General features: G+C 39.5%; 1 protein-coding gene across 1 annotated transcript in view; it reads right to left on the bottom strand.

The window, feature by feature from the left end:
* Window positions 1-24,811, bottom strand: part of atp6ap2 (ATPase H+ transporting accessory protein 2) — a 39,045-nt gene extending 14,234 nt beyond the window's left edge. Inside the window, exons 1-5 of the mRNA XM_043701522.1 lie at window positions 24,785-24,811; window positions 24,384-24,512; window positions 12,558-12,653; window positions 11,946-12,083; window positions 9,560-9,613 (exon numbers count right to left, since the gene is read on the bottom strand). Of these exons, the coding sequence (XP_043557457.1) occupies window positions 9,560-9,613; window positions 11,946-12,083; window positions 12,558-12,653; window positions 24,384-24,512; window positions 24,785-24,811 (444 nt within the window). The remainder of the gene's footprint in view (window positions 1-9,559; window positions 9,614-11,945; window positions 12,084-12,557; window positions 12,654-24,383; window positions 24,513-24,784) is intronic.
* Window positions 24,812-25,269: the final 458 nt, after the last annotated feature.

The raw sequence follows: 25,269 nt of genomic DNA, 5'->3' as shown, positions 1-25,269 counted from the left end.
AGAATGTTACAAGTTAATATGCTTTGAAACCTTTATACAAATGGTTATCCATTTGTATAATGTACAGGAGTAGTATTCAATCCCAATTGTTTCCTTAAACTTTTGCAAGTTTACTTGGTGGACTGGTGGTAGTTAAGTGTAACTTGACTAATGACCTCCTAAGCAGCTTGTTGTTTTGATAAAAATTTACAATCAATGCTTAGATTGATGGAAATAGAAGGTGATGCAGAAATCCTCATATCCTCAGAACATTGTCAGATCCTAAAAACATGTTTCAGCCAATTCCATTTGAAGTGTAATCACTGAAGTGATGTGGCCAAACAAAACATTTCAGATCCCACAAACAGCACCATGAGACACCAATGAGTATTTTTATGTTGGAAAAGGATGGGAGTTGAGGGCTAAAAGCTGGTCAGAATGTCGTGACTCCTTGGTTGTGTTCTTTTGCGTAATGTCACAAGACAGGATCAGTAAGGAAGATGGACAAATGGCACAACAGGATAGAATACTAGTGAAGCTTTGAACCAGTTGGACTTTAAAAATAGGACAGAATCAAGTAAAGTAAACAGATTGGAGGGGAAAATGATCAAATCCAAAATAATTTGGATTCCAGTGGTGTTAAAGTACAATATATAGACAAATTGTTGCAGAGATAGAATAAATAACGACAGAGTATAAAACTTTAGCCAGACTAACAACAGGGAAGGCATCGGATTTTGCGCCAAATTCAAGCCAAGAAAACAGACAATGAAGAATGACAGATTTTAATCTATTTCTCTCATTTTTCCATGCACAGACCTTCTGTTAATTACAATTCAGAGAGATACAGAAGCTCTGAAGAGTCTGCAACGCAATGAGAAAAATACAGTATTCCCAGCCATGACATTCTCTCCACTGTTGAATGCTCTATTAAATTTTACACTATACTTACACTGTACATTTGCCTATACATATTTACTTGAAAAACGTCCGAAATAATTATGCTTCTGGGATTCAAAAAACAGGGGCAGTAAACAGTTAGGCTTGGAGAAAGTGAGGACTGCAGATTCTGGAGATCAGAGTCAAAAAGCGTGGTGCTGGAGAAGCACAGCTAGTCAGGCAGTATCTGAGGAGTAGGAGAGTCGGCTTTGAGCATAAGCTCTTCATGCCTCCACCATAGTCTGTTTTCTGTTTGAGGATTGAAGAAAGTGTGGCCTGCTTTATAAAACTTTCTCTATAAGCATTCAGGTGACATTTCTACCAAATCATTACTCTTAACTGGATTGTCCAGATCTCTCTAAAGTAATCTCAACCCCCTCTAGGTCGAGCATTCTCTACCGTAAAATTACCAACATTCCAGAAACAAAAAAAATATTGTAAAAGACACTCTGAAGCTATTCTTAAAGGATGGCAGCACTGATGGAAGGAATGATAGATGAAATAATGGATGAAAGGAAGGAGATTTCTATCAATTGTTCAAATGGCACTAACTTGCCCAAAGTGCATCATGTTTCAAGTCTAAATGTCTTAAAGTGATGAAGCAGAGCAGTGACAGAAAAGGAATGCAAAACAATTAAATCCTGCAGTCAAGATCTCAATACCTTGAGGACATCCTACCCCATGTGTTCAAAAGATCCAAGAGTCAAGAATCAGCCTGTTGTCACATGATGACCCACATTAGAAATTTGCAATTCCAAGCAAGTGTAGCCTTTAAGGGACAGTAAACAAAGGTGCCTTGAGACATTTTAGGCAGATAAGCAGGAGGCTGGAAGAATGCAGCAAGCCAGGAAGCACCAGGAGGTGCAGAAGTTAATTTTTCAGGTGTAACCCTTCAGGGCTGGGGGTGGGTGTGGGGATAGGTGAAGACAGGTAAAGTGTACAACCTGTTTGGTTAAATGGGAGTGGGGGTGGGGAAATGAACCCGTTGGGTGGCAGGGAGCAGTGGAAGGAGAGGGGAGGGGCTGGGAAGGGAGTTGGGGATGAGAAGAGAGGTTGTTTGAAATTGGGGAGCTCAAATGTGGAGTCCTCTGGGCTGTCAGGTGCCCAGGCAGAAGGCAAGGTGTTGTTCCTCCAAGTGGAGCTGTGGTTTGTTTTGGCAATGGAAGAGACCAAGGATGGTCATGTTGGAAAGGGAGTGGTTGGGGGAGTTGAAGTGAGCAGAGACATTAAGTGCACGATAGGTGATTGTTGTTCCGGACTCCAACTTGTTCTACATTTTCCTTCTCCCTCAGTATACACGCCTTCAGCAAAAATAAAAAAACGCACTCCTCCAGAAAATCCTTCACTTCTCCAAGTTCACTGGTCACATTAATGCTTTCCTGAAAACCCACTATTGGCTAACCCATTCTAATCAATCAATCTTTGACTCATCTGTGCCACTTTGAACTTGAAGACCTGTTATAAACTGAAGTTTTTAATTTAGTAAACAAGATGCTTCACATTGTTCTACTGTTGGGTATGAACAATTGGCACAAAAGGTGTGCATTCATCTTTCAAGAGCGGTCAAACTTATGACCACAATTAGACCCTGGTGCCCCTATTCAACAGTCATTTAAGTAGAATAGCATGCAGTAAGGTGGGGACTCACTCAGAAATTGCCATCATGGAATATGAAATCTTACTCTGCACCGACAAGGATTAGGAGATATGTCTATTTTTTTTTTTTAAAAACAGTGTGGCAACAGGCCCTGATTAAACTTAAATGATAAGCCATAACTATTAATTTAACCTGGGGCAGTGTTTTGTAGAGGAATAAAATGGCGTTATTTTCTGGGTCTATAGATTGTGAAGGAGCAAAAATGGCCTTCAGTGGAGTGATATGTGCTTCTTGTCAGATTAGATTCCCTACAGTGTGGAAACAGGCCCTTGGGCCCAACAAGTCCACACCGATCCTCCGGACAGCAACCCACCCAGACCATTCCCCTACACCTAACACTACAGGCAATTTAACATGGCCAATTCACCTAACTTGCACATCTTTGGACTGTGGGAGGAAACTGGAGCACTTGGAGGAAGCCCACGCAGACATGGGGAGAATGTGCAAACTCCACACAGACAGTTGCCAGAGGCAGGAATTGAACCCAGGTTCCTAGCACTGAGGCAGCAGTGCTAACCACTGAGCTACCGTCCTGTGGGAGTTTAAACAGAGTCTAAAGGTTACTGCGGATTATATCTGCAATAAATGTTGTTGCTTACAAATCTTATCAGATCGAATGGATCGGTTGGAGAGACAGTTAGAAGCAATGAGGATTTTGCAACAGCAACTGTATGTGATGGATGGCAGTTTTTGGGGGGGGGGGGGGGGGGGGGGGGGGGAAGAAAAAGGAGGGAGAAGAAAGTCAGTCTCAGAGTCACATAGATGGGTTAACTCCAGGAAAGCTAAGAGAGGCAGGCGGCTAGTGCAGGGGTCGTCTGTGGCTATACCAATTTCAAACAAATATGTTGCTTTGGAAAACGTAGGTGATGATGGATTCTCAGGGGAATATAGCATGAATAGCCAAGTTTCTGGTATTAGACTGGCTCCAAAACAATGAGGGGTACATCAGGTTCCAAGAGATCAATTGTGTTCGGGGATTCTCTAGGTCAGAGGTACAGAAAAGTTTCTGTGGCCAGCAGCAAAAAATCAGAATGGTGTGTTGCTTCCTTGGTGCCAGGATCAAGGATGTCTCAGAGAGGGTGCAGAATGTTCTCACGGGGGAGAGGGGCCAGCAGGAGGTCATTGTACACACTGGAACCAACGACATAGGAAGGGAAAAGGTTGAGATTCTGAAGAGATTAAAGAGAGGTAGGCAGGAATTTAAAAAGGAGGTCCTCGAGAGTAATAATATCTAGATTACCCCTGGTGGTACGAGCTAGTGAGGGCAGGAAGGGCAGATACAGCAGATAAATGCGTGGCTGAGGAGCTGGTGTATGGGAGAAGGATTCACATTTTGGACCATTGGAATCTCTTTTGGGGTAGAAGTGACCTGTATAAGAAGGGCGAATTGCATCTAAATTGGTAGGGGACTAATCTGCTAGCAGGGAGATTTTCTAGAGCTGCTCTGAAAGACTTAAACTAGTAAGGTTTGGAGGGGGGGGTGGGGGGGGGTGGGGAGAAAAGAGAGAAAAAGATAGGGAGATAGTGACGAAAGAAAAAAAATCAGACTGGTACAGTTGAGAATAGAAGCAACTCAAACAAACAAACAAACAAAGTCAGGGCAGGCAGGGACAAGGTAGGACTAAATAAATTAAACTGTATTTATTTCAATGCAAGGGGCCTAATAGGGAAGTCAGATGAACTCAGGGCATGGTTAGGCACATGGGACGAGGATATCATAGCAATTACAAAAACATGGGTCAGAGATGGGCAGGACTGGCAGCTTAATGTTTCAGGATACAAATGCTATAAGAAGGATAGAAAGGGAGGCAAGAGAAGAGGGGGAGTGGCATTTTTGATAAGGGATAATATTACAGCTGTGCTGAGGGAGGATATTCCCGGAAATACATCCAGGGAAGTTATTTGGGTGGAACTGAGAAATAAGAAAGGGATGATCATCTTATTGGGATTGTATTATAGACTATTGTCAGAGAGAGATTGAGAAACAAACTTGTAAGGAGATCTCAGTTATCTGTAAGAATAATAGGATGGTTACAGTAGGGGATTTTGACTTTCCAAACATAGACTGGCACTGCCATAGTGTTAAGGGTTTAGATAGAGAGGAATTTCTTAAGTGTGTACAAAACAAATTTCTGATTGAGTATGTAGATGTACCTCCTAGAGAAGGTACAAAACTTGATCTACCTCTTGAGAAATAAGGCAGGGCAGGTGACTGAGGTGTCAGTGGAGGAGCACTTTGGGGCCAGTGACCAAAATTCCATTAGATTTAAAATAGTGATAGAAAAGGATAGACCAGATCTAACAGTTCAAGTTCTAAACTGGAGAAAGGTCAATTTTGATGGTATTAGAGAAGAACTTTCAAAAGCTGATTGGAGGCAGATGTTCACAGGTAAAAGGAGGACGGCTGGAAAATGGGAAGCCTTCAGAAATTAGATAACAAGAATCCAGAGGAAGTACATTCCTGTTAGGGTGAAAGGAAAGGCTGGTAGGTATAGGGAATGCTGGATGACTAAAAAAATTGAGGGTTTGGTTAAGAAATGTCAGGTATAGACAGGATAGATCAAGTGAATTTTTAGGAGTGTATAAAGGCAGTAGGAGTATATTTAAGAGGGAAATCAGGAGGGCAAAAAGGTGACATGAGATAGCTTTAGCAAATAGAATTGAGGGGAATCCAAAGGGTTTTTACAAATATATTAAGGACAAAAGGCTAACTAGGGAGAGAATAGGGCCCCTCAAAGATCAACAAGGTGGCCTTTGTGTGGAGCTGCCGAAAATGGTGGATATACTAAATGAGTATTTTGCATTAGTATTTACTGTGGAAAAGGCCATGGAAGATATAGACTGTAGGGAAATAGATGGTGACACCTTGCAAAATGTCCATATTACAGAGGAGGAAGTGCTGGATGTCTTGAAATGCATAAAAGGTGGATAAATCCCAAGGACCCGATCAGGTGTACCCTAGAACTCTGTGGGAAGCTGGGGAAGTGATTGCTGGGCCTCTTGCTGAGATATTTGTATCGCTGATAGTCACATGTGAGGTGCCTGAAGACTGGAGGTTGGCTAACGTGGTGCCATTGTTTAAGAAGGGTGGTAAGGATAAGTCGGGGAACTATAGACCAGTGAACCTGATGTCGGTGGTGGGCAAGTTGTGGGAGGGAATCCTGACGGACAGGATGTACATTTATTTGGAAAGGCAAGGACTGATTAGGGATAGTCAACATGGCTTTGTGCATGGGAAATCATGTCTCACAAACTTGATCGAGTTTTTTGAAGTAACAAAGAGGATTGATGAGGGCAGAGTGGTAAGATATATGATCTATATGGATTTCGGTAAGGTGTTCGACAAGGTTCCTATGAGAGACTGGCTAGCAAGGTTAGATCTCATGGAATATAGGGAGAACCCGCCATTTGGATACAGAACTGGCTCAAAAGGTAGAAGACAGAGTGGTGGTGGAGGGTTGTTTTTCAGACTGGAGGCCTGTGACCAGTGGAGTGCCACAAGGATCGGTGCTGGGCCCTCTACTTTTTGTCATTTACATAAATGATTTGGATGAGAGCATAAAACAGGTATATAGTTAGTAAATTTGCAGATGACACCAAAATTGGAAGTGTAGTGGACAGCGAAGAAGGTTACCTCAGAGTACAACAGGACCTTTATCAGATGGGCCAATGGGCTGAGAAGTGGCAGAGGGAGTTTAATTCAGATAAATGCGAGGTGCTGCATTTCAGGAAATCAAATCTTAGCAGGACTTATACACTTAATGGTAAGGTCCCAGGGAGTGCTGCTGAACAAAGAGACCTTGGAGTGCAGGTTCATAGCTCCTTGAAAGTGGAGTCACAGGTAGATAGGATAGTGAAGGCGGCGTTTGGTATGCTTTCTTTTATTGGTCAGAGTATGGAGTACAAGAGTTGGGAGATCATGCTGCGGCTGTACAGGACATTGGTTCGGCCACTGTTGGAATATTGCATGAAATTCTGGTCTCCTTCCTATCAGAAAGATGTTGTGAAACTTGAAAGGATTCAGAAAAGATTTACAAGGATGCTTCTAGGGTTGGAGAATTTGAGCTGTCGGGAGAGGCTGAACAGGCTGCGGCTGTTTTCCTTGTAGTGTCAGAGGCTGAGGGGAGACCTTATAGAGGTTTACAAAATCTGAGGGGCATGGATAAGATAAACAGACACAATGTCTCTTCCCTGGGGTGAGTGAGTCCAGAACTAGAGGGCATAGATTTAGGGTGAGGAGGAAAGATATAAGAGAGATCCAAGGGCAACTTTTTCACACAAAGGTTATACGGGTATGGAATGAATTGCCAGAGGTGGTGGTGGAGGCTGATACAATTGCAACATGTAAGAGACATTTGGATGGGTATATGAATAGGAAGAGTTGAGGGATATGGGCCGGGTGCTAGCAGGTGGGACTAGATTGGGTTGGGATATCTGGTTGGCATGGACAGGTCGGACCCAAGAGTCTGTTTCCATGCTGTACATCTCTATGACTCTATGTGCTTTACGCAAAAGCAGCAAATGCAATGCAACTTTACCCATTTATTGGTGACAAAGGTCTCTGCTCTGTCATTACTGGAGAACCTGCTTTTATTAAGGGATGGATGCTTCGCATATTTGTAGTGTATAAGTAGCTTGACATTTGTTTAACATATTGACTGCAGTATATATATCATTCATTATAGCCATATTTCAACAGTTCACTACTTGACAATCCATTTTTAGTTACTTATCAATGGACCAAGAGTTTCACATCAGTTCTTAAGTTGACAGTTTTCTTTTAAAGAAACTAGACCCACTATGTCACCAAATCAGCAAAATACTGTTCTGAAGTATTATTAGTATTTACATTTATTCTTCTGTGAATGGTACATAATTCCCTTCCAAAATGGCATTGTGGACGGAGCTAGAACGGATGGACCACAACAGTTCAAGATGACAGTTCATCCTAATTTTAAGATGGATTATGAATGGGCAATAAATGTTGGCCTCGCCAACTATGGTCATACCCCGATAAGCAAAAAAGAAAACACCAATATACAAACTACAGCAAAACTTATGAACTTCAACAGTAAAAACTATTGTTACTTTAACAGTTTATACTGCTTAAATGTTTTGAGAATTTAACAGTTGCAAAGACCCACTCTTATCAATTTTAATTTTTTCCTTCTCCAAAAGTTTAGGGCATCCAAATTTAACCTTATTTTCATTCCAAAAAGAGTTAGCTTGGAAATGAAATTGATGTTAACATACTTAAATTTCTTACAGCTCTAACTTACAAAGAAATTGGCTTAGAGTATTCAGTAAAATAACAAGCTTAACAGATGAAATTATACATTTGATCAGCAAATAATTTACTCTGCCCTAAAAATTAAGTTCTTTCACCCCTCAAGTTCAAATTCTTCGCAGTCAGGTTCTCTGATCATGTCATCAGCAGAAACCAGGCATTTCTCTAAATAAATTGTCTTTAATATGGAAATTATGCTTTGCAAAGCTTTGTAAATTGTTCACAGAACTATTTTAAAATCAACCAGAAAGACTATGTTTGTGGCATTTAGATGCTCTAATATCCAACTTACTGGTGAATTAAGAATTTGCTGACAAATATCTTGCAGCATCAAAAATCAAGAGATGACCTTTTTTGATCTGCTTAAAAGAACAATAGTGGGGCTAAGATGACTCAAAACAATAACTACTAGAAGATGAAAGATGGTGTGTACAGAAGCCAGAGTTGGATCGTATGAAAGGGGGTATAAAGTTTACAAAAAGAATATCTTCTGCAGTTCAGCATAAGATTCATTTATTAAAAAAATGAAAATAATCTGGGTTCTGATAATTAGTTTGAAGACCTGGTTGGAAGAGTCTGAGCTCAACAGCTCAAGAGAAAGTGATTGGACTTGTTGGAAAAAGCAACTTAGCATTTAAAATTCAAGGTCAAGGAGCTTATTTAGATCAACATGAAACAAACTGTTTTCAGCTGTCTAGTCTCCAAAGCTCTGGATTTCCTCCTCCCCAACTCATCTCTGTGGTTTATCAACCTTTCAAGATGCTCCTTAATATCAAACTTTGTCACTTGCCATCATATTTCATGCAGCTCATTATCAAAATTTAATTCAATATGGTTCCTCTGGATAGCTCTGGTAATCTGACAATGTCGATCTAATGTAAACCAAAGTTGCTACAGTGGACAAGTGAAAGTGAACACAGCTTGGATAATGTCAGTTTTGAATGAATTAGAGTTTACAGAAGCAAGACATTGAGATTAAAGTAGACTGGGCAATGGTTCAGAAGTAAAAATATGGTGTTTGACGGAGTATGAAGTATGAAACTTAAATGTGGATTGAGTGCATCAATTTTTATATGGCATATGTCAGCTTAAGAAAACAGTTTATATTAGTGAATAGTGTAAATATATGGCAGAGGATGAAAACCAATTTAGTCTTTCTGGTATTCAGTTGCAGCAAATTAACTTATTCCACAATTTCACATCAGTCAACTCACTGAGCAGAGGATTGTCAACAGTGGTAGGGTTGAGCATTGCATCTGAGTCTTGATGACAATCCAGCAAAGAAAAAAGAAAACAGGAACCCAAGGATTACCATGGTACTGATCATGCAAAGACAGGAAGAGACGTCACTGCTAGAGCAATAAGTTCGCTCTAAATACAAAGTTGACAGGACAAAACTGAAAAATACCATGTAGAAGTTTAACACTGCAGGAAACTAGGCTAACTTCACAACCAGATGGTTATGCTCAAACAACTTCCTGTTATTTACAATCAGCAAAATTATTGCAGATTAGAAAGTATCGTACTCAGCGAATAATGCTAAACACAGCATTCACAATGTTGCACATTATTAAATTAAACCCATATACAGGTGAACAAAGTGCCATTAACACCAGCAATTTAAAAATTCCAGTATGAAGCAAAAGGTTTAAGAGAAAAGTGACACTTTAAGGCAATTAAACTTATTTCTAACTTACCAATGCAGAAATATCATGAAGAACTTGCAATTCTGAAAGGAACAGAAGGTCAACCTAATGGAAAGAACAAGGCTGAATCTTTAGGAGAAATTGATTTAAGTGAATTACATATTGCACCATAGGGAACTGCTTAAAGTACCCAATACCTACAAAAAAAAAATGGATCTACATTAACATGCAAGTAATTGATATGCAATTAACGTTTTATCAGCTTAGGTTATATCCATAGGTGTGATTGAGTTTCAATGCCACATTAACACATGCCAACTGAGGCAATTTAATCATTCCTGGATACAAACTTGAATTCTTTTTAGGCATCTGAGAGAGCACAAACTGCAGATGTCTGATTAACAGGTACACGATGAGTCAAAATATTTGTTGCATCAACCCCTAAGATAAGAATGAGCTGAATTAGAATATATTCAAAACTCCTTTTTCTCCAAAGCATTACCTTGTGAAAATTCTTGGGTATGTAAAGCATCATAATATCAACAAAAATTAATGGTGGCACAGAGGATCGAATACCACAGCTATCTTACAGCACTAATGACATGGTTCGATTTCACCCTTGGGCAACACAAGTCTGCACATTCTCTCAGTGCCTGGACTGTAGGAGGAAACTAGAGGAAATCCATGCAAAGGTGTGTACGTTAGGTGGATTGGCCATGGGAAAGGCAGGATTAGAGGAATAGAGTATGAGGTGGGGACTCAGCAGGCTGAGTGGTCTGCTTCCACACTGTAGGGATTCTAATAATACTGAATGGATGCAAATAATCTAAATAACATTGTTGCACCAATCAGGGGAGGGAATGGGCTAGTGGCACTATAGCTAGACTATTAATCGAGAAACTCAGGTAAATGTTGTGGGGACCCGGGTTTAAATCCCATCACAGATGGTGGAATTTGAATTCAATAAAATAATCCTGGAATTAAAAATCTACTTGTCAGAAAAACCCATCTGGTTCAGGGGAGAACATTACCTCCTTACCTGGTCTGGCCTACATGGCTCCACACCTACAGTAATGTGGCTGACTCCAAATTGCCTTCTGAAGTAGCCTAGCAAGCCAGTTTTATCAATCGCTACAAAGCCTCAAAAGAAATGAAACCATATGGATCAACTAACTTGACCAAGGCACCAAAAACCCTATCGACCCTGCAAAGTCTTCCTCACTGATAGCTGGAGGCTAGTGCCAAAGTTGGGAGAGCTGTCCCATAGACTAACCAAGCAACAGCCTGACATAACCACTCATGGAATCATACCTCTCAGGCAAACATACAGGGATGGTCGTTTCTGGAACATGTCCTGTCCCACTGTCAGGACAAGCAAAGAGCGGTGACAGTAGTATATAATCAGAAAGGAGTTGACCAGAGTCCTCAACATTGATGCTAGACCCCGTGAAATCTCCTGGCTTCAAGTTATACATGGGCAAGGTAACCTATCGATTACCACATACGATCCTCCCTCAGCTGATGAATCAATACTCTTCCATGCTATGCAACACTTGGAGGAAGCACTGAGGATGGCAAGTATACAAAGATTATTCTGGATGGGGATTATCTTCATTAGGCAATTGGGAAAGAGTGCAAACAAAGATTAATTTTACCTCGAAAGAATTCAGTCAAATGATAGGCACCTTGTCAGTAAGCCTTTTCAGCAGCTTTGGTTTATTAAGTTAGGTGTACACAAAGATTCAGGCCTTTAATGTGTATTACAACATTAATTAGTAGTTGGTGCTGTCTAATCTCTTCAGGAGATTAGTATGTTGTGCACAAAGTGGCATAGTGAAGTCCACAACAACAAATTTTCCACATGCAAAAATTTTCCACTGTTGCATTTCTAATATGTTTGAGTCAAAGAGTGTGGTGCTGGAAAAAAGCACAGCAGTTCAGGCAGAAGAGGAGGAGTTAACGTTTCAGGCATGAGCCCTTCATCAGGGATGTGGAGGGGGAAGGGTAGGTGGAATAGTGATAGGTAGATGCTGATATAAGGTGATTGTGATAGGTCAGTTGGGAGGGTGGAGTGGATGGGTGGGAAGGAAGATGGACGGATAGGTCAGGTCGAGAGGGCATTTTAGCCTACAAGCCAAGCTATGAAGAAAGCTACACAATGTTTGACAGTATATTCAGCCAGGCAATCTCCATATAATGGCACACTTCATTTTTCAAGTCCAAAGCGCTTAGGAGGAAGCTGGACCACCAAACTTTACAGATCAATTCTCCAGCTAAAATAGCATTCTGCCAATTCTTGTAGAGGTGAGATAAGGAGCTAGAAAGTCAAGACACCTTTCCAATTTATCTAGCTAGAACTGCCATCGTTCGGTTATTGTCTTATAGGATATTGATACAAGGCAAAATACCTGCAATGAAATCCTCTACTTCCTCTTACCTCGTTATTTTTATTCAGAGTGCTACGAGGAAGGAAGCCCAGAACAGAGTCCTCCTGAAACAAGCGGTTACGCATCTGTCGTAATGTCACAGGTAGATCTTCAAAAATGGTGTTTGCCTTTCCCACCATGTACAGTCTCTAAAAATTTCACAAGTTAACCTTATTATTATTCAGTTTCTCAAAAGTTAAATGCCGAACTTCTAAGATTCAATTACTTGTCAACTTTGTCTTATCTAAACACTAACTACCTCCCACCAGTGTTTGTGTGCTGCACTAGACACAAGTCATTCTTGATTCCTAAATCTTATTAGTCAAGATCCATTGTTACAAATGTGCAGTGAACACCAAGAGGTCAGTGTGACTGACAGGATTTGAAAAAAAATGTTTATATAATCCAAGTACTAAGAACAGTCGATGCCCGTAGAACCATAACCCAATCATCTTTAGCACAGTAGAAAAAAATTGCAAGAGTGAAAAGCAGCTGCAGCAGATGCAATATTGGAAGTTCTATCTTAGCATATTTATTGCACCATCTCAAAGTATAATATGCAAATATTTACAAGCAAATTTATGCTTTCTGCAAATTCTGAACTAATTCTATTGTCAACTCACCTCCTCACTAGGAGTTAACTGCAGAACAACTGGTGTTTCTTCAGAGAACAGCGAGTGGATAGAATTAGAAATACTATCCAAAGTGAAAGGGACTGGCTACAAATGAAAAAAAAAGTATCAGTTTTAATTAAACTCTTTGATATATTATGGTAGAACATCAAAACAAAATGAAAATTAAAAACAATTTGAACAAGGATTTGAAATCTGTCCCCAACAGTACAAAATTGCTACAAATTAAAAATCAGTAGCTTACATCAGCTAAATGACAAACCATGGCTTGTATATGAATTAAAGAGAACTATTCAATTTACATTGATCTGACAACTAGACCTGCTATAATCTAAAACACAGCAATCTCTTGTTGCAGCATGCAAAAGCCTAGATTTGAATTAAAGTTTTGAAAACTGGAGTTAAGAGCTAATGCAATCACGACTATCACAAATTACTCACATTTAGAGGACATTTCAAAAGGGCCATTCACAGATTATGCAATAATGAAATTATGAAACAAGTGTTGCTGTGGGTTCTTAAAACAAATTGGTTACATAAATCCTAGGTAGCGCACTACTAAAGTTACATTTCACCTTCAGTCCTTAGGGAAAAAAAAGGAACATGTTCAACTCAATTGCTTTCAGATTCTAGTGTCACCTTGGGATACTGAGGAAGGCAACAGTAGCCCTGTATAGAGAGGGTTAGTGACAGTTGATTATTCAAGCTGACATAATTCTAATACTAGATGTGACTTGCATTCCTACTGTCATTGACTGCAGTCTTAAAAGTTGGTCAGCAACACTAAAATAAACAAAACTGGACACTTGTTCTGTGATCCAAGCCAGGAAAGGATAATTGGCCTGCTGTGCTGCCACCATTCTGGATTTGACTCAGACTAGAAACAAAGTGTATGTTTAAATTACTTCCATTAATAGTTTTTAGTCCAAATTTACAGCCAAAACATTTACAAAGACAAATGCAGGACTCAATTTAAATGAAATGCAATGTCCCTGCCAATTTACATAAAATTAGGTCCAACGTAGCAGACAATCTATGTCTTAGGCCCAAACATCTTCAGCTGCTTGTTTGACCATCCTTCCAGAAGGTCAGATGTGGGAATTTTTACCCCAATGATTGTTCTATGTTCAGCAACATTTGCAGCTCCTCAGATCTGAAGCAGTCCATGCTCAAAATGCAATAAGATCTGGAAAATATCCAGATTTGGGCTGACAAATAGTAAGCAACATCTGCCCCCCATGCAAATACCAGGCAAGTGACCATCTCCAATAAGAGACAATTTAACACTCTTGCTTGACATTTAATGGCATAACCATCACTGAGTCCCCTATAATTCACATCCTGGGGTTTCCATTGACTGGAAGCTCAACTGGACTTGTCACATTACCATGGTAGCAACAAGAGCAGGCCAGAGACTAGGAATGCTGCATAGAGTAACTCACCCTCCTGATTCTCCAAAGCCAGCCATCTACATGGCACAAGTCAGGAGTGTGATGGAATACCCTCCATTTGCCCAAATAGGTGCAGCTCCAACAATACCAAAATGTTTTAAAAAAGACTAAAAACAAAATTTAAAAGGAGTAACTGGAGATAATATTCCAAGCAATGGCACTAAAATACAAGGCGACAAAGTCAGAATTTATGGATGCAGGTAGGGTAGAAGAGTAATATAATGCTATTGGAGAGAAGGCAAGGCTGGGGACAAATTTTAAAATTACTACCTCAATTTAGACAAATATATTGTCATGCATTTGTAGCTGGAGAACAGCTTCTACAGAGTACAATTGGGACATTCCCACAAAAATATACTTGCAACTATACTACCCACATTTTGGGTATGAGCCAAAATGAAATGTAATCACAAACTAGATCATCATGAACCAACAGAGACAACCAAAGGATATAAAACTGTCTCCTGAAGCACTGAAAGATATTTTGTATCAGTTTTCAGTGGAGGACAGTAATAACGTGTGAGTAATTGAAGAGACAAAGGTAGGTGAGGACCTGGAAACAAACATTAATACGGAAGAGGTAGTGTTGGACAAGCTAGTGGAGTAAGGATAGACAAGTCTCCTGGCCCTGATGGAATGCATCCCAGGGTACTATGAGATGACAGGAGAAATAGCAAGTGCACTTGTGGTAATTTTCCAAAATTCGCTGAACTTTAAGGCAATTCCAGCAGATTGGCGCCACATTTGCTGTTTTCCATTGTTTAAAACAGGAAGTAGACAAAAGATGGGGAATTATAGACTGGTTAGCTTAACCTCTGTATTGAGGAAGATGCTGGAGTCTATTATCAAGAAATAGCAAGGCGTCTTGTGGAACAGGGTAGAAATTGTCCTGTTGGGCAGATGCAGCATGGGTTCATGAAGGGCAGGTCATGCTTTACAAAACTTTTGTAATTCTGAAGACATTACAAGCAAGGTGTACAACGGGGACCCAGTGGATGTGGTGTGCCTAGATTTCCAAAAAATACAGCTGCCTCTTGTGCGGCACAAAATAGAGATGCATGGCATTATGGGTAAAGTATTAGCATGGATAGAGGATTGGTTGACAAACAGGAAGCAACGAATGGGGATGACTGCTATTCTAGTTGGCAATCAATAACTAATAGTGTGCCTCAGGGATCAGTGTTGGGAGTGCAATTATTCACAACTTACATAGATGATCTGGAGTTGGGGACCATGTGTACTGTTCAATGTTTGCAGATTACACTAAGAGGAGTGGCAGAGCAAAGTGTGCAGACGACTGAAATTTTGCAGAGGAACTAGATACTTTGAATGGATGGGAAAAGGTATGGCAGATGGAATACAATTTTAGTAAATCTGAAGTCATCCATTTTGGCAGAAGTAACAGTAAAAAGGTTTATTACTTTAATGGTAAAAAGTAGCAACATGATGCTATGCAGACAGACCTGGGTGTCCTTGTGCATCAATCACAAAAGGTTTATCTGCAGGTCCAACTAGTAGTTAGGAAGGCAAATGGAATTTTGTCCTTCATTGCTAAAGGGATTGAGTTTAAAAGCAGAGAGGTTATGTTGTGGCTGGTGAGGCCACACCTGGAGTGCCGCCACACCTGGAGTGCCGCATGCAGTTTTGGCCTCCTTACTTGAGAAAAGGATATAATGACACTAGAGGGTGCCTAGAGAAGGTTCACTAGGTTGATTTTTGAGTTGAGGGGGTTGGCTTAGGAAGAGTGTGAGTAGACTGGAATTACATTCATTGGAATTTAGAAGAATGAGGGGGGGAATCTTATAGAAACACATTTCTGAAGGGAATAGATAAGATAGAAGTAGGGAGGATGTTTCCACTGGCAGGTGAAACTAGGACAAGAGTGCATAGCCTCAAGTTTAGGGGGAGCAGATGTAGGACTAAATTGAGAAGGAACTTCTTCACCGAGAGGGTTGTAAATCTATGGAATTCCTTGCAGTGAATTAGTTAACATGACTTGAGTAAACTTTTTAAAATTTGGAATTTTTAAGCAATAAAGGAATTAAGGATTATGGTAAGAGAGTGCAGGTAAGTGGAGCTTGATCAGCCATGATCATACTGAATGGCGGAGCAGGCTCAAAGGGCCAGATGGCCTACTTCTGCTCCTAGTTCCTTTTGTTAAGAAAAGAATTTTAGATTCAGTCAAGATCAATAAACTGGTAGTTTTATGAACACAGCTGGAATGAGGCTTTTAGAAGTTATTTTTAAGAGTGTCCAGTCCTCAGGTGAATCACTTGATTTAAAATCCTTTTTGTTACAACTCACTGGGGTAGATGCAAGAAATCAAGACCCACTCTATCAGAGTTATCACAGAAGTTTAAAACATTTGAAAATTTTGCAAAATTCCAACTTTTCTTTAAGATCAGCTTATCAAACAATGGGCCATGTTTCTGCACCTTACCATGATTAATATTTACTACAAATAAATAGCTTCTAGCTGCAGATCACTAATTACAAACTGTTGACATAACTAGTTAGAAACTAAAAACTTCCCCACTTCTCACAGATACAGATAGAGGTAAAAAAAAAAAAAAAATCGATAGTCTCTGTTCAATAGGATCCAACCAGATATGGTTCTTTTGGTTCGTCAGGATGGGCTGTTCCTTTGTTCTGAGGAAGGGCCTGAGGAAGGGCCTGTGCCCGAAACGTCGAATCTCCTGTTCCCTGGATGCTGCCTGACCTGCTGTGCTGTTCCAGCAATAAAGTTTCAACTGTTCCTTTGTTCTCCTTTATTTCACTTGTCTGCAGGAAACATGGGGTGACCACTTAATGTTTAAGAGTTGAAGAGTTCTCAACTAAAGATCAGCATAGAGGAAGGGAAAATAAACTGGCTATCTGCAGTAAAAAGCATCTCAAACGTTTCTATTATTTTTAGACCTGATGGTTTCTGCCAAAACATTCAAACCTCCAGCTACATTCAGCTACCTGGGAGCCACTGTCATTGGCAGGCAGAAGGCCTTCAAAGATTGGTCATTAGTTTACAGACCAGTCAGCTATTTGGTACCAGCCAAAGCACTACATTCAGCTTCAGCTTATGCGCAAACTAGGTGCTCTCGTTGGTCCGTGGAAAGGTTGTCATCAAAAACCCCTCCCACCCTGGTAATGGTCACCTACAACCTCTTCAGTCAGGCAGAAGATACAGAAGCTTGAACATGCACCAACAGGTTCAAGAACAACTTCTTTGCTGTTACTAAACTGATGAATGGAGACTAACTTCAAATAATGCTGATCTTGCCTTGAACACTTCCTGTGCAATGTAACCTGTAAGCCTCATACTGTTTAAGAACCCTTTGATGTCGACATCCTTATTTGCCACGATCCACCTGTACTGCTTGCAAAAGAGCTTTTCACTGTACTTAGGTACGTGACTACATTAAATCAAATCACTATTGCTTGAAGACAGTTATGTAAACTGTACTTGCAATGAGTGTTAGGTTTATTTTTATTTAAAAGTGCAACAATCTGTTGTTTTAAAGCCACTCTTCCCATTTCAGTCCAAATTCAAGAATATAGAAAAGATACGGTTTTTGTATTCTAAAAAATTTACACAACCATTTAATAGGTATATATTCCCCATATTTCATCCAAGAGTGCTTGTGGGTTAGCACACCTGGAATACCTTTCTGAACCATGCAATTTTCACAGAGTACTTTGAGAAGTTCCTAATGAATCAGATCTACAGCCCAGTGAGTCTGTGCCAATGAAAAAAAATCAGCCACTTAATTCTTCTAGTCTCATTTTCCAGCACTTGGCCCATAGCCTTATGTGCACATCTGAATACTTATTCATTGGAGAGTTTCTGCCTCTACCACTCTTTCAGGTAATGAGTTACTAATGCCCACCACGTTTTGGGTGAAAAACATTTTTCCTCATCTCCTCTGTATCTTCTGCCCTTTACCTTAAAATCTATGCTCCCTGGTCACTGATCCCGCCAAAGAGAAAAAAAAGTTTCTTCCCGTTTACCCTATGTCCCTCGATTATGTCTGTATGACTGCATTCCCTCACAACCCCCTCGGCTCTAAGGGAAAAGAACTCCCCTGTATCTAAACTCTTCATAACAAACTTTCCAGCCCAAGCAAAATCCTATTAAGTCCCCTCTGCACACACTCCAGTGCTATTGCATCCCTCCTATAATATGCGCAGTTCTGGAATCCACAGTATTCTAGCTGTGAGCTAATCAATGTTTTATGCAGTTCCAACATAACCACTCTGTTCTTAAACTCAATGCCTTTATTAATGAAGGCAACATCCCATACGCCTTAACCACTATTGACCAGTCTGGTATCTTAAGGGACTGGTGAACATGCATACTAAGGTCCCTCTGATACAGTTTTCCAGGGTCCCACCTGTTTATCATTTATGTCCTTGCCTTGTTTTCCCCTGCCCAAGTGCATCACCTTACATTTTTCCCTAAATGTATCAAATCAGTTTAACAGATCAAGAGAACAATTGAACACAAGTGGATTTGGAGATAACCCACTCAATTTCAAAACAGTTCAATCTTCTTTGCAGGTTTGGCCAATTGGGTTAACATAACAAGTGAAAACTTGATCTACAAATATTTAAGTGATGACACTGCAAGTTGTAAAGGTTACTGATAAGATACCTGGGCAATCAATGGGTGATAATGCTTGTGAACTTTTGAATGATTATGAAAAAGATGAAGGAAGTTAATTGGGTTACTAAGAGCAGAGACCATAAAACAAGCAGGACTAAGCACACTTTTTATGACTGATACATCTGCACTTGAACTAACATGTCCAGTTTTGAATCCTTCTTACTTATTACGTTTTAGGACAGATACATCAAGCAAAGTGTTGTTTTTAAGATTTCAACACAAGTGGATCAAAATTATTACTTACCTTAGGAGTATTAGTTAATAGTTAAAAGGTGGATGTCCAGTCCTCCATCCACAAAACACCAGATTTAAAATCCTCTGAATGCATCACTGGGATAGTGAGCTCAAAGCAGACTTGACATATCGTTTGAATCAATATTTGCTGAGCTATTTTTTGTAAAATGAAGGAAATTGATTCAGCTTATCTGAATAAGTTTTGATTAAAAAATGGACAGTAAAGCTAGAGACTTTACATATGATTGAGGAAAAAGCACTTATTTTCAAAGTTGCCTTCTTTCATCCCATCCCAACAAAACCAGAATGCTGGTACGGATTTGCTCTGGTCCTTAAAAATAAAACCCTTTTCAGTTGTAGATTTGCAGGTGCATATTCCAAGTTCCTAGTTACGAAGACTGAGCAGTCACAAAATGAAGTTTTGCTGGATTACCATAGCAATTCAGGAATTTCCAGAATGTTCCCTCAAATTAACCACATTATTTTCCTTTACTTGGCCTCATTCAAGAAGAACGAAAGTTTGACCTGCGTCAAAACTTTGTGGGTCAAGATTAGAATAGTGCAGAAAAAGCACAGCAGGTCAAGCAGCATCCGAGGAGCAGGAAAATCAACATTTCAGACCAAAGTCCTTCATTAGGAGGAAGGGCTTTGGCCTGAAATGTCGATTTTCCTGTTCCTCAGATGCTGCCTGACCTGTTGTGCTTTTCCAACACCACTCTAACCTTGACTCTATTCGCCAGCATCTGCAGTACCCACTTTTACAAAGCTTTGTGGGTGTGAAGTGCTAAATAGGAGAAGCTTGATGAAACCGTTTTGCCTAAGTGTGTAAAATTATCAGCTAAGTCTGCAAAACTAGGCTACCCAGGGACCTTGCTACACAGACTACAGTGGCATCTTTATGTATAAACTTATTCAAAGAATATATGGATTGTTAAGCATTTAAGTTTGCTTGATGTAAATAATTTCACTTGTAATACCTTGGTAGGTTAGAACAAAATAAAACAGGCACAATATAAGAGTTAATACAATAATAAATGCTCATGTTGTCTTGTGAAACAGATTTTTGTTTAAAAGCAGTTCTGTCTAATAATCAGACAAGTGCTTTCTTAACATTGGGTCATGACTGCTAATGAAGTTACATGATGGGATTTGGGGTTGAAAGCGGAGGCAGTCCTGGCTGGAGTGGAGCACAGACTGCTTTAAAGCAGCTATGAAGCCCCTTTAAATTCTCTTTTTTGGTGGGCACAGTCTAATTGATTACTCTAGTGTTTTTGCAGCAGCAATTTAGTATTGCCAATGAAAAGGTAGGTGCTTCCTTTTCAAGTAACCATGCCTTTCATCAAAACACCACCTTTCCAAAACAATGACTGACATCACACCCCTAACTTTTGCAACGAACAACCCACTGTTCAACATTCACATATTTGCTCACATCCAAACCCCTCCCCCCACTCAACTGTTGTACCAAAAGGTTGACTCTCCTGATCACAACATCGGAGACATTAGAATGGGATTACACTGGTTTGGAAAGCACAGAAATAGACTAAAGATAGCACCTCACCAGTTTTACTCTCCTGTTCTACTCCTCAAAATAGCTTCGATGTGGTAAAAGTTCAGTTGCTATATTAGCTATTATTTTAACTTCAGGCAGAATAGCAGAACTTCAGGAAACTTTTTTGCAACTGAATATTGCACACAAGCAACCACGAACTGTCAAGCTTTGTTTCAACTTCTATTTTAAAGCTTATTAGTTCTAGGAAGGCCAGCATTTTCACAATTGTAAACCTGAATCAATATATTTCAAACATCAAACTGGACTAAATTGTAGCAAATTTGCATAAATTAAAATTCCTTATAAAATCAACTGAAAAGTCATTTAATCATTTCCATCCAGTTTAACTGCATTAATTACACCCATATTGCTGATACCAAGAGCAAAAGAAAGAAGCAGAGAATAGTCTTTTGATAAACATGCCCCACTATTTGATATCATGACTGATCTGCCCCAAGCCTCAAATTTCTCTCCCACAGCAGCTCTTTTCCCTCAACTTGCTAATATTTCTAAAATCCACCTACTTCTTTCTTGAGGTACTTTTAATGAGCCAGCCTCCACAACTCTGGAGTAGAGAACCCCATACGTTCATTACCCTGCCAGAGAAGAAATTAATTTGCTCCTCAGCTTTATGAGTATTCTAACTAATACCCTAAGAACCCAAGTTTAACTCAACAAATACATAGTTCCTTTTCCACAAGATGCTTAGATTTAGCGCTGCTCACATAGATGTGCATTGTATTATGACTTTTCTGTAGCATAAATTAAGTTAAAACTAAAAACTTCAAACAAATGACTTGAGAAACACAAATGGGACTAAAAGCTAAAACTGTTGAAATGTATCTCAGTCACTTCTTAATTATGAATATATTCCACACAAAATTTTGTTAATGCAATAGATAATGCATGACATTGCCAGGACTAAGCTGGTACAGACATAAAAAAGGTACCCTGGTTCAAATCTCCAGTGTGCGCTAAATTGGTTTCAGCTGAATTCCAGTGAAGTCATTCATTGGGTCATAGAGTTTGATAAGGCAATAGAATGGGTTGGGTGGGAGTAATCGTGATAGGTTCTTCGGCAATTTTTCCTTTTTGATTATCCAGAGGACCTGAATAATGAGCGCAAGTACAGGTGTAGAAAGGAAGAGATAACAGACTTGTAATTTAATGCCTGGACAATCTGATGTAGCAATTTGAGTGAAACTCTTAAAGCCAGGTCAACTCTACAGAGATTATGCTAAGGATTTGCAAAGTACAATGGCAAGCAGCAGCCGGGGAGCATGAATTTCAAGTTACATCCGGATAGCTTTCAAAAATGTTGAATAAAAATAATGCAAACGTAAAGCATGAATAATCAAGATTCAGGGAGGGGTGTCCTCAACAGTCAAGATAAAATCTCATTCAACACAATGGAAGACAGGCAATTCAGTAGCAGGGCAAGAGGACAGTCAGTAATTGGATTGCAGCAGGTGGACAAAATATGTATCCATTTTAAAAGTCAAAAACTATTCTTATTACGTATTGATAAGTCATTCATGGTTTAAAAACCAAGTGAGAAGCAGAAATGGTTGAAGCACTGGAATTAGACTTCTCTTATACAGTCTGAAGAGCTGCTATACATTAAACTGTTGTGTTAGTGTAATAAATTCCAACCATAAGGATTTATGAATTAAAAAGAGTGCTAGGAATTTTGTGAGCAGACATCAAATTTTATATTGCAAATTGATTTGTGGCATTGAGTCAAAACTTTGGTGAAACACTGCACAACTGAATCACAGCAATCAAGTGAGGATTAAAACATAGAACCAGTGTGCATGCGTTCAATCTTCAAAACATTATCTTTAATCTTATACAGTATCAATTCTTGCTGTATATAAAATATGCACATTTATAATGGAAATTGCATATGCAAACTTGCATTGGGAAATTACAGCTCTCAAAGAAGTTGGTGTCTAATCATTTCTCTTATTCAGTTTTAAGTTAAAACTCTTCACTATAATTGTAACTATAAACACTGGTATGAAGGAGAAGCTAGACAGGTATCATGAGGGATAAACAGAAGAATGCGTTAGAATAAGATGAAACTAGGTAGGATAAAGACCAACATAATAAGCAACAACATTCAGGTAGACCTGTTGGGTTTAATTGCCAATTTGAGCATTAGGACGGAGAATGTAAAATGAATTAGAGAAAAATACATTTTGAAATACTGATTATATCTCCATGTCATGATGCAGTTATCCATTTCCAAGTCTACTTCATTTGAAAATTACACTTTTTGCCTTGACACACGTCCAGGACAGAACAATCTTGTTAACAGATATGTTCTAAATATACAAGTGATAATTCAGGGATATTCTGTTGCCACCCAGAATTACAGTCAAACCTTTATTTCTTGCATCTCTAATTTCCTGTTTAATGCCTTCCCCAACATCAGAGTTTGGGGATCTGTATGTAATCCCCACTGTCATTTTCTGCCCCAAAGTGCTTCTGAAAACTCTAACCATATAGGTTCTGCTTGAACAGACATCTTTCCTCATTGTTGCATTACTTCCTCTTGAACCAGCAATGCTACTCTCCTTTCTTTGTGCCTGATCTTCCCAAAAACAGATTACTCTGTTGTGATCCTTGGTCATCGGGTAGCCACTTTTCTGTAATCCCAACTATGCCAGACACCGATTATGTCTATTTGTGCAATTAACTCATCTACTTTATTGCACCTGCTGCATTGAGAGACATGGCCTTAAGGTTGGACTTGTTAATATTCTAGAGTTGAGAAATGTGGTGCTGGAAAAACACAGCAGGCCAGGCAGCATCTGAGGAGCAGGGGAAATCGACGTTTCGGCCATAAGCCCTTCATCTGAAGGGCTTATGCCCGAAACGTCGATTCCCCTGCTCCTCAGATGCTGCCTGGCCTGCTGTGTTACCAGCACCACATTTCTCAACTCTGGTCTCCAGCATCTGCAGTCCTCACTTTCTCCTTGTTAATATTCTAGCCCCATTTACATTGCTTTGCACTGTGGCCCAGTTTTAAATTATTGCTCTTGAACTCTATCATTTTTCTTACCTTTGTTTCATTTTTTTCCCCTTATTTCCTTTTGTAGGTTCCTAACCTCCTGCCATTTTACCTTAAACCCTTCCTATATACGCTAGCAAATACTTCAACAGAATAACAGTTCCAGTCCTGTCCAGGTTCAAGCTGCCCAGCTTGCAATGGCATCATTTCCCCTGAACTGCTCCCATCGTTCAAGGAATATAAAACCCTCCCCCTCACATTATCTCTCAAGCTATACATTCATCAGATATATCCTGGTGCTTCTCGCACATGGCAATAGTAGCAATTCAGCATTCACTACCTACCTTTTAAACTTGCTTCCTAAATCCCTATTTCTACTTTTTTGCCCTCATTAAAAAAAAACTTTTACTGGTACCAATATGCATTACAATGAGCTGGTCACCCCCCCCCCCAAGTTAAGAATATAAATTAAGAGAGTGAGAAAAAGGACAGCTCTTCCAATTTAGATGCACTGGGGACATGTGGAGCAACCACGAGCACTGTTACCAACCAACTCAGGATACACCACTGATTAGATCTGAGTGGGCAACATGCAAAGCCATCAGGGAATTCTAAACAGTATTTTCAGTAGTCAGGACAACTAAAATACAGTTAATACTAAGTTTGGATGACCTAGTAAACACTAGTAACTCAGCAGTTTCTGAAGGAGAAAATTGGGTTTTGACACCGAAAGCCTTTGTTTTCTCTTAGTCATAATTTCTATTACTTCCATAAAAAGATCATGAATTAAAATAAAGTTAATAGGTTTCTACCAAGTTATAAAATTTTATCTGTCAAGGTGCAGTCAATTTTGCAGCAAGAATTGTCCTTTGATGTCAGATTACATACAAAGATGGAAACTACTCACATTTTCAACAATGTATGAAATTTCACTCTTGGGCAAAGCCAGTTCTTCTATTCCCCTCACAGTCACGAGAAAGTTGGCACCTGGCCGATGAAACAAGCTGCCACGAGCAAGTCCAGGCCATAAAAGATCCTTGAAAAGCAAATTGTGTAATTTTCAGGTAAATCTGGTACAACTTGTTCCTGCTTTTTACAAACCAAAAAGGCACAACAATGTCAAAGTCAGCTTGAGTCTTGATTAACTCTACGTTCCAAACTAGCTATATTACAAAGGCCATGAAGAACATTAACCATCAAAAATAATAATGCAATAAACAGACAAGCAGGACAGGAATAAGCATGGTAACCTTGCATGTCCGGTCAATGGTTGTGGTTAAGACAACTAAAATGGAAACACCACCTTACCCACAGCAGTTCACCATTCAGATTCATGGTATGAGTGTGGAATGACTGCATGTATGTTCAACACAAAATGGTCAAGTGCGCAAGTCCAATCAACCTATCTGTATAAAAGGAAGCAATTTAAAGTAATGCCTTAAACTTCAATAAAGGCATTTTACAAAAAGGTATGGAAACTACACTGGCTAAAGTAGACTGGAAGTTACTTTGAAAGGTAATCCAGATATAGAAGTAGGAATCATTTAATGAAATCTTTTGTAGCTCTCAAAATGTACATACTGAAAAAGAAAAATGCTAAGAAAAAGCTACATAATCTATGCCCAAGTCAACATATTAATGGCATCAAACTGAAAAAGATGAAGAAATTGAAAGAAAAGAGCACAATATTGCAAGGATCAATGGTAAGTCAAAGGATTAGTTTCTGAACTCTTCCCAAAGGATGATTTAAAAGGATGGACAGATTAGAAAAAAAACTAGCAAGATGATAAAAC

Source organism: Chiloscyllium plagiosum, chromosome 12 (genome assembly GCF_004010195.1).
Source record: "Chiloscyllium plagiosum isolate BGI_BamShark_2017 chromosome 12, ASM401019v2, whole genome shotgun sequence".
Classification (NCBI taxonomy): domain Eukaryota; kingdom Metazoa; phylum Chordata; class Chondrichthyes; order Orectolobiformes; family Hemiscylliidae; genus Chiloscyllium; species Chiloscyllium plagiosum.
Note: the sequence above shows the minus strand (reverse complement) of the source record. Positions and strands in the feature narration are given on the sequence as shown.